This window comes from Lissotriton vulgaris, chromosome 4_1 (assembly GCF_964263255.1).
Source record: "Lissotriton vulgaris chromosome 4_1, aLisVul1.2, whole genome shotgun sequence".
Taxonomy (NCBI): Eukaryota; Metazoa; Chordata; class Amphibia; order Caudata; family Salamandridae; genus Lissotriton; species Lissotriton vulgaris.
In genome coordinates, this window is record NC_141691.1 from 675851614 (window position 1) to 675867604 (window position 15991).

Here is a 15991-nt window from a genome sequence, read left to right on the forward strand (position 1 = left end):
CCGGCAGATGCGTAGTGAGCACCGGGGTGCCACTCCGCAGTCACCTTCTCGCAAAAGCCCTACCTACCCAGAATACACAAACCCTGTCTGGGACGGTGCGAACACCGCCCTCGACCGGAAACCCTTTGTCCGAGCGCTCCTCGCTGGAAGGACTCCCAGCAGCAGGAGGTCAGACTCGTGTCTGTGGTGGCAGCATCCATTTTGTGGAGCTGAGGCTTCAGTTAACTTTAACCGGGGTTCACAGTTACGTACATGTCGTGTCCCTCTAGAAGGGTGGAATGCTAACCTCACCGCCAGAATTGGTGAGAGGGCAGCACCCCGATTCGTATGACACCTTACTCGACATGCCTTGATAACGCGACACCGGAGTTACCGATATGGTACGCGTTATCATGGAACAGCCATTGGGTCTTTGTTCCGCAAGCTGCAACCGGGCTCGGCTCAGGCCAGAACCTAGTTCACACGAGCCCACGCACTCTGCCTGCAGGATTGTCAAGGCCTGCCATAGAAGTGACTGATAGGAACTCGGGTGTCCATTGTATGGTTAGATATAGGGCTACTATATCTAAAGCAAAGGGTGATTACACGACTTCGCCCCAGCTGTCATGCAGCCAGTTGTGTCAAATTTAGGAGGCCAGCCAGGGGTGGCATAATACATGCTGCAGCCCCTGGCGGCCCTGGGTACACCTATGCCCTGAGTTACAGGGTCTGATAAGGTGGCCCAGTACCAATTGGAAATGTACCTAGGGTACATGGAATCCATTTTAACGAGAGAGCAGTAGGCCTGGGGTCCTGATTGGCAGGGTCCCAGGTCGACTATGTCCAAAACCAGCTAAAACACAGGGCAAAAAGTTGGGGGCAACCATAGTCAGGAGGTACCTTCCTACAAAGGATATGGAGTATGAAAGGGCACATATGACAGATGGAGAGGAAGATGTGAAATCGGTCTTTCCCAGGTATGTCCGAGAATGGAGACCATTTGCTCTTACTACAGCATATCCGAGAGCCATATCGAACTGGAGTATCGATAAATCTCACTCATATTCATAGACATAGTATCAAAAAAAGTCCTGCCTAAAAACAGTAATTTCCAAGCAATAAACGCATACCTGATACCAGTGATCTCGAAGTGGTGTATGAAACAAGGACAGGGCAATCATTCAATGTCCTACATCAGCAAATAACCTACATTTAAAGAAATCAAAACAAAGATCCTACAAACTGTAATATATAATTGCTAAAAATGTTGCTAAACCTCTGACTCAACAATCTAATCTCCAACAAGCCTACGATAACGAAACAACCTAAATGCCTAGGTTTTATGGCCTCAAGTGTGAAAGATCTGCTATCTTTCTATGCCCCAATCCAGATATGGCCTTAATGAGTAAAAGACCAAGCAGTAGCCACGGCTCAACTAGAAATAGTTACAAAGTTGTCGGGAAAATAATGAAAGCATAATGAAATGTTCTAATCTTCTTATTGTAGTTTATCAGTCTGTCCACAGCGCAGAACGGTAAGTGTATGATGATACTGTATAGACAAACCAGCCTTCCAAAATGTTAAGCTTCCAAATTAGATAGTGCCCAAATCAACTACAGTACAGAGGACAATGTCCTTCTGCAAAAACATTAAGTAAAAGTAACTTGTAGAAAGTTACCTTTTCCCTGCCATATCTTTCTGGAGGCTAAATTTGCATTTGCTCTCAAACTTCTGCCAGCCAGTAATAAGCATTTGCATAGGTGTTAGAAAGCTATGAAATGCTTCCCAGGAGGAAATAATAAACTGACCAGAACGGGCATAGATGACTAATCTGCACCTCCCAGAATATGCAGTGAGGGTCTTGTAGCCTCCTTTTTGATCTGACAGGGTCAAATCCTGCCTGGTTCACACATAACACTTTCGAGTGCACTTGAAAGAAAGGGAAACAGGGTGCCAAAACAATTCATGTGTATCCATATCTGGTTGCTGGAAAATCCTGCTTTTGTTCCACCTACGTTCTGTCCTTTGGTTTATTGGGGGAACAGTGGCTGCTTCAAAGTTGATGTTGGTATTAGATGTGGGAAGGCAGTACGATTACCATAGTTCACTCCCCACATACACCCATCCCTCAGAGACCAAGTTGAATGTGGCCATAGACATTCATTATCTTAAAAATGCCAGAATTAGGTAGGTTGGCCCCAGGAACTTTTACTCCATTGGTTAGGACGTGTCAATGAGTCTTTCCCACCCACTTGCAATTTTCCAGGCATAAATGTGGCACCTCCAGGCACCTAGTTTTGAACAATCCTGGATGTGAGGAAGAACAGAAGAGGACTGGACCTGTTGTCTGTGACCTGAGAAGAGTCCTAAAGGACTGGACCCTCCTGTACACAGGAGAAAGGAGTGGACTCCAAGGATCACAAAGTGGACCTCCTTTAAAAGCTACAGGGACACAAGAAGTTACTAAAGACATTTCCTGCAACTGCCTACCTGACCCGTGACAACTGAAGATGAACTATATTCTGCTGTTGGCCTCTGCCTCGGCCCCTTTGAGTTTATAAGTGCCTTATTTGAGGCCCTTGGGATCTTTAGAAGAGTATTCCTGTGACGGATTAGGACTTAAAGGACAAAAGTCAAAAGGTAAATCCTTTGACCAGACGAGCCTGGTTGGTTCACCTGACCCCTCTCCATCATGGTCAGTGCCAAATGGTGCCTCAGTCTTGGTCTACCATGATCATTACCTATCATTGGCACTTCGTGTTTCTTGGCTCTATTATCACTTAAAACTTTAATGATTCATGTCTACGGTTCCCTTGATTGGATTTTTGTAAATTTTGGTGTCATTTGTTTGTTAACTTTTGCTCAATTATTCTTTACCACTGTTTGCGTACTTACATAAATACTTTACACACAGGCACGGCACGTGCCGGGCATTATACTGGGGCGGTGATGTCAGGCAGGGGAGGGTCGGGGTGGGGGGTTGTAAAATGCGGGATATGGACCATTAGAGGTAAGTACCGAAAAAAAAAAAAACGAATTTCGTTGCCCACGCTGCATCACATTTAGCGATGCAGCGTGGGCAACGAAATTCGTTTTTTTTCTTCGGTACTTACCTCTAATGGTCCATATCCTGCATTTTACAATCCCCCACCCTGACCCTCCCCTGCCTGACGTCACCGCCCCAGTATAACGCCCGGCAAGGGCTGTGCCTGTTTACACAGTGCCCTAAGTTAAGCTTGTCTGCTATGTGCCATAGCTACCAGTGAGTTGATTAGAGGTTAATTTAGAGATTTTAACGGTTTCTCCTGACAAGCGTTGTCATTACTCCTTGAGGTGGGTAGTCACAAACCCCAATTAATAATCCAATTTCTTGGACAAAAATTGTCAAAAAAGAAATGTTTTCCAAGTCTGTGAACGGATGAGAAGCCTTTCCGTTCGTAATGTGGAAATAAAAGAGCAAAAGTGTGAGTATATAGTCCTTACAGAATGACTCCTGAAACTGTTTTTAGAAATGCAGTCTAAATCCTCAATAAAAATAGTTTCCTACACTTTTCTAAATTTAATTCAGTCTTTTGTTGAATCTAAAACTATTGTAAACAGTCTGCAAGGTTTCACTGAACGCTTGCAACAGGGTTGCAGTATGTATCTTGATTGCCTAGCAAAGACACTGTGGATCACAAGGCAGTTATATGCTGTGTTTTCAAAATGTCTGCCACCAATTGCAATCCTTGTTGCAGCATCTCTATGTGATTGTCACCATATTTGTGCTTGGGATCCTTCATGTGACATTAACATTACATGAATGAACTCAGCCGTCTTGTGTAGCACATCGAGCAAGATACATAAACTCTCTCCAAGTGGCGCCAACACTCCAAGGCCCATTGCCAGTCTTTCCTGCTCCTGAATGCACACACCATCAGGCAGTTCAGAGTATTATGATTCTGTGCTAGTTAAGTGAGAAAAGGTGAGTGTGGGCTATAAATTATAACACTGACCAGTGGGATTCACCTGAGCTTGTTTGGAATTTCACCACAGTCGCTTAACCAACAAATGAGTACTTCCTAATAAAAGGAGTAGTCTATTCTGAAGAATGGCAACCACCATAACACATGTGTAAAGAGATTTCTAGCACTGGTGAGTGGTACATTTCTCTTAAGAAATTAAAAGTATGATTAAAATGAACAGTTTGAAAGGCATCTTACATTTTACATTGGGAGGGCTTGTGCAACGTGTAAAGTGTGGAAATAATTTCTGTGAATTTGTTTTTGCCCTCTCTTACTTTCTTTGCTTTATTTTTATCTGATTACAATTGCTTCTCAAAACACATTGCCACCACATATAATGTGTCAAGGAAGGATCTTCTGTGCGTCACTTGTAGAGTCTTCTTGGTTTGAAGAACGGGCCTTTTATCCTTAGAGGCAGTGCCAAACTCCAGACTTGAACCATATGGACTCCAGAAAATAATTCAAAAGGGAAGGAAAAAACTGGAGACCAAAAACACTCTTCTAACTGACCAGGACAAGAAGCGAGGTGATGAGGCGTGAGGGTACACATGAACCGGAGAGAATGCAGAGTCCACGAGGTCCAGTGAGCAAGCAATGACACAGAAACAATTGCAACTCAACTGGACCTTAAATAGAGCCCTTAAATAGTAGAGAACAGGAAATGACATCAATCTCGAGGAAAAAGATTCAGCCATCTTGGATTGGGAAGAAGTAATTATCTAATGTATGACCTATTAATCTACTAAAGTCTTTTAATTGCTTATACTTCGTATGGCCTTCTTAACGTTAGACAAGATCTAAGGATTTCTGACATTTTCACCCATTTTTTCTCGTCTTAGCAGGCACCTGACTCTAACATGGCCGACGGCGTTGCGTCCCTGCATGAGGAAGAGTTGATGTGGCCCAAAAATGTCAGGGAAGGAAATACACGAGGACTGAGAAAGGGAACAGTTACTGCGACAGGGCCCGTGTGCAGTCGAAAGGCAAGGGAAAAATCCATTACGAAGTGGCCCTAACACGGCCAGTCCAATTTGGACCATAATATGATACAATTTGGAGGTCTCAAGTTGAGATTACCATCAATCTATGTTGCCCAATGCAACAAATATGGAGGCCTATGTGGGGCCCCTCTCTGATCAAGAAAGGGAGTTGCATGCACGCCTTGCTGGGGTAGAGTGTGAGGTATGTAAAAGCATATAAAAACAAAATAATAGAAATCTGTTACTGAGAAACAAATTAACAGAAATGCTGTTTGGTCCCAATTTTTTTTTTAAATCCTCAAGAATATTTGAATAAATACCATGATTTACTGGAAATAGGGAATTAAAAAAATTGTTTCAGAAGAAAAAAGTGGACTTCATTGCGAATGCTAATTAAGAAGCATAGTTTTAATATTAGAGTGGAAAAAACGGTAGGGAGAACAAGGTAGCGCGAGACAAGTTGCCTATTCACAGAGGGGACCTACACCTGTGCGTAAGTTACACAAGTAAGTTCACTCTTACACTTTTGAGTAACTTTACCACTTTGGGATATTCACAAAATCTGAGTGTAATGTTACTAAAAAGTGTAGATGTATATGTGCCCAGACCCTGGAGCCAAATTTTACGAGTGTAAGTACTACTGCCAAAAAGAAACAGTAGTAAGTCCAGTACCACAATTGGCCAACCACTGACACTGTAACACCCTCCCATTGAAAATAATGACGGTAGGGACTTATGTAAAATTAAATTGATTAATTTAAAATTGTTAAAGTCATGAATAAATGCAATCTAATGTTAAACTAAATATATAAAAAGAAAACATTTATGTCTTAATTATGAAATATATTAAAAACATTTTTAATTGAAGAGTTAAAGTAACAATATGTTTTTAATAAAATATACATTACTGTTCAGTAATTATATACGTCGATTTGAATATTTGTCAATGCATAATAAAAATAATCTTTTTTTTACTTTAGTGGGAATAATTTTTTGTTTAAACTTCATCTAATGTTATTTAATTAAAAATATGTATCATATATTAATATTATTATACATTACATAACATATGTAGTCTATAAAAATATTTCAAATTAAATAATTTTGTGAAATATTAAATATGATTTACTTTTATATGTGTTTTAACATTACATTATATGTATTTATATTGCTAACTATTTTAAATAATTTCGTTTAATGTAACATTATTTCCTATCCCCATCGCCATTGTTTTCGATGGGAGGGTGTTGCCGTACCAGTGGTTGGCCATGTGAGGAGAAGGAATTACTTCCGCTCAGAGCTGGAGTGATTTACTACTGCTTTGGCGCCTTCTTTGGCAGTAGTAGCTTTAAAAGTGCAGTTTGGGAATAGCAATAGGCTTACTCTTTTGTGGTGGGTGCATGTCCCTTCCAAAACCCCATCCAAACCTTTCCTATACCCACCTTATTCTGTCCTAATCTATCTTCTCCCTATTAGTTATAAATATCCCTAATTTTCCACCCACTGTCATCTGTCCTTCTCTGCATATTACTAAAACATATACTTATGTGTGCAGAGTCTCTGCAATAGGGGTGGAGATCTTTGTACGAAAAAAAGATGGGCGAGGCATAGGTGGAAACGGCGCGTAGGTTTGTGAACAGCATTTTGTCGTACGTTAGTAGCACTACTATAGTAATACCTACCTGCCAACTCACACAGTGTCACTGTGTGTCACACAATTTCGGCTCCCTTCACACGATCACCCGGTGAGGAGCCGCACTCACATGGTGAGAGGGAAAACGTGCCGACAACCACTGTAAACAGTGGATTTCCAGCTTGTTTTCAGACATTGCAAGCAGCCGATGTCCATTAAAAGGTGTTATAACACCCCAAGATAACCGTGACACCCTAGATGACCCTTTGTCAGGACCCTTTGGGGTGGGGGGGCTAGGTGAGGGGCAGAGACCCTCTTAGATAGTTCTCTGCACCAGGCTCTGCCCTCCAAGGCCCCACCCCTCCCTCACACTGTGAAATTATTTTATAAGTTGGTAGGTATGGCACTACTATTAACATACTACAAAATGAAGTTTGTAAATAGGTCCTGAAGTAGGGAAATTGATTCACTATTTTTAAAAAAGTCAGGGTTCAGTAGCAGGCCCCCACAATATAAGCTCGCAGCAGTTTTTGGATTACTGGATCTTGTTTCCCTGCCTGGAGGTATTGTAACTTCTGCCGAGTTACCAGCTTTTGGACACGCTGTGGTTGCGACAGACTGGGGAGTTCCTGACCGCGAGGAGCCAGTGCGGACGCCCGGGACTGCGAGGACCAGCATTCTCACTTTCATCCACAGCTGGTGCCTCTTCCTGGGCGTGCTCCGCCCCCACCCTCTGCCTCATTACTGCTCGCGGCCCCCGCTTCGCAGGAGCCACTCGCAGCAGTTTTTGGATTACTGGATCTTGTTTCCCTGCCTGGAGGTATTGTAACTCCTGCCGAGTTACCAGCTTGTGGACATGCTGTGGTTGCGATAGACTGGAGAGTTCCTGACCCCGAGGAGCCAGTGCGGACGCCCGGGACTGCGAGGACCAGCATTCTCACTTTCATCCACAGCTGGTGCCTCTTCCTGGGCGTGCTCCGCCCCCACCCTCTGCCTCATTACTTATCGCGGCCCCCGCTTCGTGGGTGCCGCTCGCAGCAGTTTTTGGATTACTGGATCTTGTTTCCCTGCCTGGAGGTATTGTAACTCCTGCCGAGTTACCAGCTTGTGGACACGCTGTGGTTGCGATAGACTGGGGAGTTCCTGACCCCGAGGAGCCATTTCGGATGCCCGGGACTGCGAGCCCTAGTGTCTCCCATATTGTGTCCTTGGGCACCCCCTGCCTCATTGAATAATCCATGCACAAAATTCAACAATCAGTATTTGCCGCCGTTGCCCAATCCTATGGCCCCAAAGAATGCATTTGGGTGGGATACTGTACCCTATAGGGGCTATGGTAATAATTTCGGGAGGGTGGACCACTCGTTAGGAACAAGGGGGATGGAACACTTGCTCCCATTTACCCCCTTGGAAGTCACCAACAGATTCAAAGTCTTCTCAGGCCTTGAAGACTGCGAATGACGGTTGGGGTCCCCTATTAATATATCGTTGTCTCTGAGGACTAATAGCACAAAAGCGATTTCAAGTCACCACCAACAAATCCTGCCAACTACTAGTGAATCCGCAGGGCTGGGGACTTTTGTGGGAGGCAATGCTGTTACCATCACTCGGGGATGTGATGCACTCCATTTAGACAACCTAACTCCTGTTAGGTCGCGGGCCAAGTAAACATTTTACTTGAAAGTCCATCTGCCCACATTTTAACACCCACTGACCCGTCTGACCCGAAATTAATATCCCTTGCCCCATCTAACCCGGAAACAATACCACTGCAAGGGCTTGTGATTCCTGCAGTGATTAGTGTACACGAGAAAACTGGGGGATCGGGCTCTAAAACTCTACCTGAAACTTTGAAGCTCCTGTCCTGGAATGTGGCGGGTATCGCCAACAAACTATATACAGATGACTGGGACTCTATAGTAGGTAACAGTGATGTTTGTCTCTTTCAAGAGACTTGGGCCAGGGAACCACTCTCTAGAACGGGTTATGGAGTTTTTGAAATTAAAGCTAGCTGGAGAGGTAAAGGGAGGCCTTCAGGCGGTTTAGCGGTGTGGGTAGCCAGTCACATTGGATGCAATGCGGAGAATGTAGTTACGTTCTCGCAGGACATACAGTGTGTCTTACTTAAGTGGCCCAATGCTTTTAAGATGGCAATTATTAATGTGTACTCTCGCCCAGTTGGTGCAGCCATGGAATCACCCACACTAGATGATCTTTCGTCCTTTTTGGGCCAACTCCCTAAAGACTGCAAGATAGTGATGGGTGGAGATTTTAATTGTCACTTTGAACCCTTGGAAGGTCTGAGGGAGGGTGCCCTCACTGCAGAAGATGACTTTTGGGGTGTTCCACCATGTCAATCCCCCCACCCCAAATCTTGGTCCCCCCTTGCGGTGCAAATTATGTCCTTGACACTAAACTTTGCGTTAAGGGCTTGTAATGGTCGCATAACTTCAGACGCCCCTTCACTATGTACCTTCAATAGGAAGGATCACGAATCGCGGCTGGACTACATCTTTGTAGACATCAGCTTGTGGTCCAAGGTCCAGGATTTCAGAGTAGTTGCAAGAACGGACAGCGATCACAATGCACTTCTATTAGATATGGTGTACCCTGTAGTTGTTGCTGGATCGCAGCCCGTTGAGCCTAGTGAGGATTTAGGGAACCTGGTTCTCAGCTCTAACAGGCGTAGGGTAAAATGGGAGAAACTGGCAAATTCACAAGAGAGTATCAGGAAAATCTACAAACTAGCACTCCCCAGGCTAAAGGACTTGGACGATTTAATCAATCAGCCTAGACCCCAAGACTTCAACAAGAGATTAGCCCAAATCCATGAAGAGTTAGTGGGAGCCTTAGGTGAGGTCCTTTACCCGGTGGTAGTGCCGCGGAAGAAAAAGATTCGAACCTCAACCTGGTATAACTCTGCCTGTAAAAAGATTAAGACAGAACTAATAGCAACAATAAAAGCAGGTTCTGATAGGGGCAAGGTGTCTGAACTTAGGCGGGAATACAGGGAAACCATGGCACTGGCAAGGTCGGAATGGGATTGGAACAGATGGAAGGACCTCTCCCTAGCACTAGAAACTAGGGACTCCAGAAGATTTTGGTCCTTGGTAAACATTGGCACAGGTGAACCCAAAGCTGCAGTGGAGCCAAACATTGCAGCTCTTGTCTGGGAAGCTCACTTTGGCAAATTATACGAAGATACCTTTGAATTTGCCAATGATGTGGCTGCTGATGTTTTATCCTATCCTGATGAAGGATTGGAATTTAGCCTTGGGGAGGTGGTCAGTGCATTAGAGAGACTGGCGATGGGGAAAGCCCCAGGACTAGATAGACTGCCCGGTGACCTTTTTAGGTTCCACCCAGAGATCTGGGACCCGTACCTCCTTATTCTTTTTAATTCCATCGCGGGAGGCATGGAGATCCCCTGTACTTGGCTGGGGGCGGAGATTGTACCTATCTTCAAGAAGGGCTGCCCTCTTCTCCCAGCCAACTACAGGCCGATCAGCCTCATAGATGTCCCTCAAAAACTTTTCTCTCGCCTTCTCTTGGACCATCTTTTAGATTGGATGGAGGATAAAGAAATTCTGAGCCCCCTCCAGGCTGGCTTCAGGAAAAACACGTCCACCATGGACCAGATTTTCCGTCTCGTTCTCCTCTATTGGAAAACTGTGAGGTTCGAGGGGGGGGGCTGTATATGGTGTTCGTGGACCTGAGGTCAGCATTTGACTTGGTCCCTCAAAAGAAACTTTGGGAGGTTCTAAAAGAGCTGGGTGTCCCTATCCATCTTTTACGGGCTATAATTAGGCTTCACGACAGTAACTTTGCTCAGGTCAGGTGTGGGAGGGACGGAGTATTGTTAAAAAGGTTCCCAGTCCTTAGGGGGGTAAGGCAGGGTTGCGTCTTGGCGCCAACCCTGTTTTGCCTTTATGTTAATAGTGTCATATCCCACCTTGACAATGTGGGGGACAACGACGCTCCCGTTTTGGCAGGCAGGAGGGTGCCGGCCATCATGTTTGCTGACGATACCCTCCTGCTTTCCAAATCCCCGATGGGGATTCAACGGATCCTGGATGGATTTGGTCTTTTCTGTAGACAACATGGTCTAGAGATCAATACAGGGAAGACCAAGTTCATGATATTCAACCCCTCACCCAAGACTAGACCTAACCCATTACTGAGCTCAGTAAGACTGGAGAGGGTAAAAACATTCCAGTATTTGGGGGTAACCCTACATGAGAATTTATCTTGGGAACCACAAATAGCAAGATCCCGGATAAAGCTGTCACAACTTTCAGGGGCAATTCTGAAGGTTGCGAACACTTCTACTTTTAAACCCATTACCCCGGCAGTAGAAATGTAGAAAACACAAGCTAAAGCGGCTGCATCTTATGGTAGTGAGCTATGGGGGTATAAAGCAGGGACAGCGCTGGTCAGTGTAGAAAACAACTTTCTTAGACGCCTTCCCCGTGGCACACCTCTGCTTCCCCTAAGATTAGATGTGGGTCTCCCCTCCATAGGAGAGGATTTGGAATTAAAGCCACTAAGATTCTGGCATAGGCTCTGGTCCACCAGTGAGCTTGCACATTATAGGCAAGATCTCATCCACGTAAGGAATTTGAATCAGTTTGATAGAATTCTGTGGTTGGCTTTTATAAAGAAAGAACTGTACCGGCTGAGTCTCCCTGAGCTATGGGAGGCCCCTGAGCTAGGCTGCCTAAATGTCTCTCGAAAAAGACTGGTGGAGATATATAAGGAGAGAAGTCTTGCTTCCCTAGTGTCTGCACCCAACAATGGAATTTTAACTGATCGATTCCTAGACTCCAAGAATTCTTGTTACTTTGAAAGTTTTATGGATATCATTTTCCTGATCTTGGCAAGAAAATTGTTCATCCAATGGAGGCTAGGCACCTTGCCCATCAAATCTTTTACATGTAAATGGGCAAAGGGGGATGATAAAACTTGCCCTGGGTGTAGCAACTATGATGAGGAGGAAATTCATGTCCTGTTCTTTTGCCCAGCCTACAATAGACCAAGGAAGTATTGGCTAGTGCCTCTGTGTAGGAATTTGGGTGTAAGGAGCCTTTCAACTTCATACAGAATATTGAAAACAAATACTTCCCCTCATATAGTATTTGCGGTTGCCAAACTTATAATGGCCATGTGGCAGATCAGGAGAAAACTGTTAAAAGCCTGACCACCAAGGACGGAACACTGATATGACTGTAATGGCAATCCGCCTCCTGATTACCAAAGGAATTTGATTCTTTCCTCTTTCAAAGTAATGTTTTAATACAATACGGATGTTTTTATCATGTATGTTTTTATATGTATCTTTTATGGTCTAAATGGCCGAAATAAAGAATTTCTGGATTGGATTGGATTGGAAAATAGATAAATAGGAACACGGAAGAGTGTGAAAATAAACACATTTTTTAAATCTACAAAGGAGGGGAGCTCAGAATTTTACATCTGTCAGCTGGTGGACAGGCAGCTTTGGAGGCTCCATTACCTTAATAAAATTCCCTCTCTGGGAGCTCCCTGGAGACACGTCCACCACATCTGCAAACCGCCCACGTATCCCTTACTGCATTTTCTAATTACATTAAGCCTGTCGATGATTTAAGATACCCATTGATCTGTCTTCTCTTTATGACTGGCAGAAAAGTGTACTGCCAGACTTAAAAATCCCGCCCCCTTTATCCCTCTGATTCAGCAGCCATGTATTTACAGCGTTAAAGGCCAAAATTAGGGAAATTAATTGCGAACAACTACTCGGATGGGGGGAGGGGGTTAGGAGGTGAGAGGATACCAACACAGAAACTCGTCTGGGCAAAACTTGTGTGAAAGCCTATTTGCATGCATAGGAGGGAAAAGCATTGGGGAATGGGTTATGAAAAATGTAGATAGCATTACACATACACTCACAATGGCTGCTTCAGACACAAATTATGTTTGGCATGGTGTGCCCAAAGCGTCCATTCAAGAATGATATCACAATAGATCGTAAAACCCAGGGGATATCATCAAATATTCTAGAAGCCTAATATTGGTGACAGAGATGCAGAGAGCTAAGCAAAGAGAACTGCTTGTTTTTCTCTACACAGAACACCAAAGAATCTTAAGGCGTAGCTGAACACAAATTACATATTCCACCTCCTTTAACGTTGTGAAATGCAAGTAGGACTCGGAGTGACGGGGACCCCTTGACATCGCCTGTCTGTCTGTCGGTCGGCCGTGTTTGCAACTTCGACCTCTCTGACGTCCTTTCCTACGCCCTTCCTTTCTTCCCCTCCCATCTTCCCTCCTGCTCACTAGGAAGAGATGAGCCGAGCACGCCTCAGCCAATCAGAAAGTAGGAGTGATAGTGGCGAGCGAGGGGATTGGCCGAGGAAAAATGACAGCCAAACTGGTCGGTTTGCAAACAGGGAGCACAGCGAGGAGACACTTGTAGGAAGTGGTGGCAGCAATAGGTACATCCTGGTGATCCAGCAACAAGTCTGTGCCCGGGAGCCTCTGACGGTCCTTCCCCGCCTGCGCGTCTCCAGTCCCGCCGAGTGCTGCGTGCTAGCCATGCCCAGCGGAGCGAACGCGCCCTCAGTGGCTGAAGCCCAGCAGCTCACATACCAGCCGCAGCCATGCCAGGAGGCAGCCAATGCCCACGTCCCAGATATGGGCACTTACCGAGCACTGTACAAGAAATCCATTGAGCACCCGGAAGGTATTGTACCTTTTGATATCGATATTTTTTTAGAGTCGTACACGGTGTAAAAACAACAGAGCGGCATTGTCAATCAATGCAGTACTATTAACATACTGTAAACATGCAATCACTGTTATACAAATAATACAATATCAGCATTTTTCAAAATACTTGAATAGTAATTGATGAAATAGGCATTTTTGTGCACTTCTCCCTAAATCAGTCATGAAGCCAGTACGAACTGGGACAGCTGGAACTGAACTGCATTTTGACAGCAATGTTTCAAAAATGTTGTAGTTTCACAAATAGTAGCAGCTTCGACCCCTATGATTTATGGGAATTATTTCATGCATGTGAACTGTTTCCCAAATGTCACGCTCATGACATTCCCATAGCTATATGAAATATGAATAATAACCAATGAGAAGCCAAGAAAATTGTTCCTCAGTCTGATTTCCTTATCATTAGACAATTATGACAACGTATTTGATTAATCAAAACGTTCAAACACACTCACCTACGTAACCTGGACCCTTTTGTTCAATCAGGATTCTATCTACGAAAGATAAACACAACAAAACCCATTAATCCAATTCAAACAGCGGCCCATTGTTACCCGCGCTTGATAAAGATCAGCCACAAAGACAAGACTCGCTTCTACCAACAAAATATGATTTACAACAGACTTAATAATTCTCCACAAAAGCCTCACATTGACTAACATAAATTACCATGTGTGCTCTTTTCTATATACTGCATACTCCGGACCTCCAGTTGCATAGAACAGCTTTCCACTGGTTTTGCAAAACTACTGCAGTGCAATTGACAACAAAAAATAATACCATAACAATCAATTCCAGAACACCATGACAATTGATTGCAGTATTTGTGGATGTGTGTATTGCTCAATAATTAAAGATAATGAACATGAACTATTGTCTGGCTATGAATGGCTATTTTTAGATTACTCTTAATATTGGCGTTTACCTGGTTTGTAACCATTTGCAATTTTTGTGGATATGGGAACTTAGACACAGGGAGGTAAGGTGATATGCTGAAGTGCACACATTTAGTCCAATGCGGGTGATGGGACAATAACTCAAGCTTTCACCTTGCACACTCTTAATAGTGGTAGGTAGGCCATTAAAAACCCTTTAAGAGTCTTATTAACTATGTCAAGTGTTATTCTATATAGTTAGCTTGTGTAGAGAGTTACTAGCCCAAATACCTAGATTCAAATCCAGTAACTCTTGCTATGACGTAGCAACAGTTGTTAACAAAAGCTGTTTCCCACTGTTGCTTCTTCGTAAAGGAATTCCAGGCTGCTCTGACTGGGCTTTCTGAGAGCCTATCAGCAGCCCTGGTGAGCACAGCTTCAGGAGGGAAGGCAAAGCACATAGAGGGTGTGTGCAAGAGGCCATTTTTTTAAATTTGGACCAGGGAGGAGAGGCCATGTGATATATGGCTCTCCCATTAATCCTATTCTCCTGCTTAGCTGTTCAAAGCAGTGCAGGCGATTTTGGCGCGTTACATAAAATTTAGATACGTATCAGTAAAAGTGAATTACCGCTATGTTTTTTACCTCTGGTTGTGAGTGATATCATAGACAACTGGAGCTTAGTTCTTGCTATTTGATGTCACTCGGAACCTCTTCGTAGAGAAAATCCTCATACTTCACTGTTACACATCTATAATTCTATATGTTATGTATGGCTCTCACTGAGTGCCACTAATGTGAACGCCATATTCTAAACTTGCAAGTCACTGCTATGACGTAGCAAAAGCTGTTACCCACTGTTGCTATGTCATAAATGAATTCCAGGTAGCTCTGGCAGGGGTCTCACAGACCCTGTCTGTGCAGCGCTGGCAGAGCAAAGAGCTTATTAGGATCAGAGAGGAGGGGAGGGAAGTCACAGAGAGCGGTTGAGCTGGGTGACAGGAGGCAAGGTATTTTTTTTAAACATTTGGGACAGTACATGAGACCATATTATGTAAATAATTAAATGAAATACCAGCATTTGTGAGACCTCTGGAGAGGTGTCCTGGCGCTGGGGACTGTCAGGAAGATTAAGCGAGCTATTGCCCAGAGTCACAGGGTTCTGGGCTAACCTGCCGCCACCAGCGGGGATCGAACCGTGTGGTCCGGAGTCAGGCACCCGGCCGCTGCGCCACACCTCTTCCAGGTGGCTTTCACGTTATTCCTCTGCCCCTGCATAACCGTTGAAACCAGGAGATGATGATTTGGGGGGCCATACATAACATAAAATTAGAGATGGATTACAAATGCATTACAGATGTATTTTTCGCCTCTGGATTATTGGTGACATCGCAGAACAACTCGAGCTTCACTCCCCTTGTTTATTCGATGTCAGTCGAGAACCCCTCTGTGAAAAACATCCTCGGGATTCACTGTTACCCATTTATAATTCTATATATTTACGTTGTGGTGGTCAACTTTTAAATACTGTGGCACCAACCTCAGGAAAATGGTAGGAGAAGAAAATTTGGTAATATCTGAACCTTGGAAGATGAGGCCAAAAACAAACCCTGTAGGTTATGTAATAGCACACACAGCCATCGGGCACCGCCTAACCTAGGTGGATTGGGAAAACATAACTTTGAGTAAAGGCCGCCCACAATATTGTGCAGAAAAAAAATACACGAGGTGCAAAATTACTCTGGAAGACATTTT

The 15991-nt window shown here is 44.2% G+C and overlaps 1 protein-coding gene across 1 annotated transcript in view; it reads left to right on the forward strand.

Annotated features, from left to right (window-relative positions):
- Positions 1 to 12987: 12987 nt before the first annotated feature.
- The window catches only part of ACSS2 (acyl-CoA synthetase short chain family member 2), a 225828-nt gene continuing 222824 nt past the window's right edge, over positions 12988 to 15991 (forward strand). Inside the window, exon 1 of the mRNA XM_086964950.1 lies at positions 12988 to 13317. Within this exon, the coding sequence (XP_086821076.1) occupies positions 13170 to 13317 (148 nt within the window). The 5' untranslated portion in view covers positions 12988 to 13169. The remainder of the gene's footprint in view (positions 13318 to 15991) is intronic.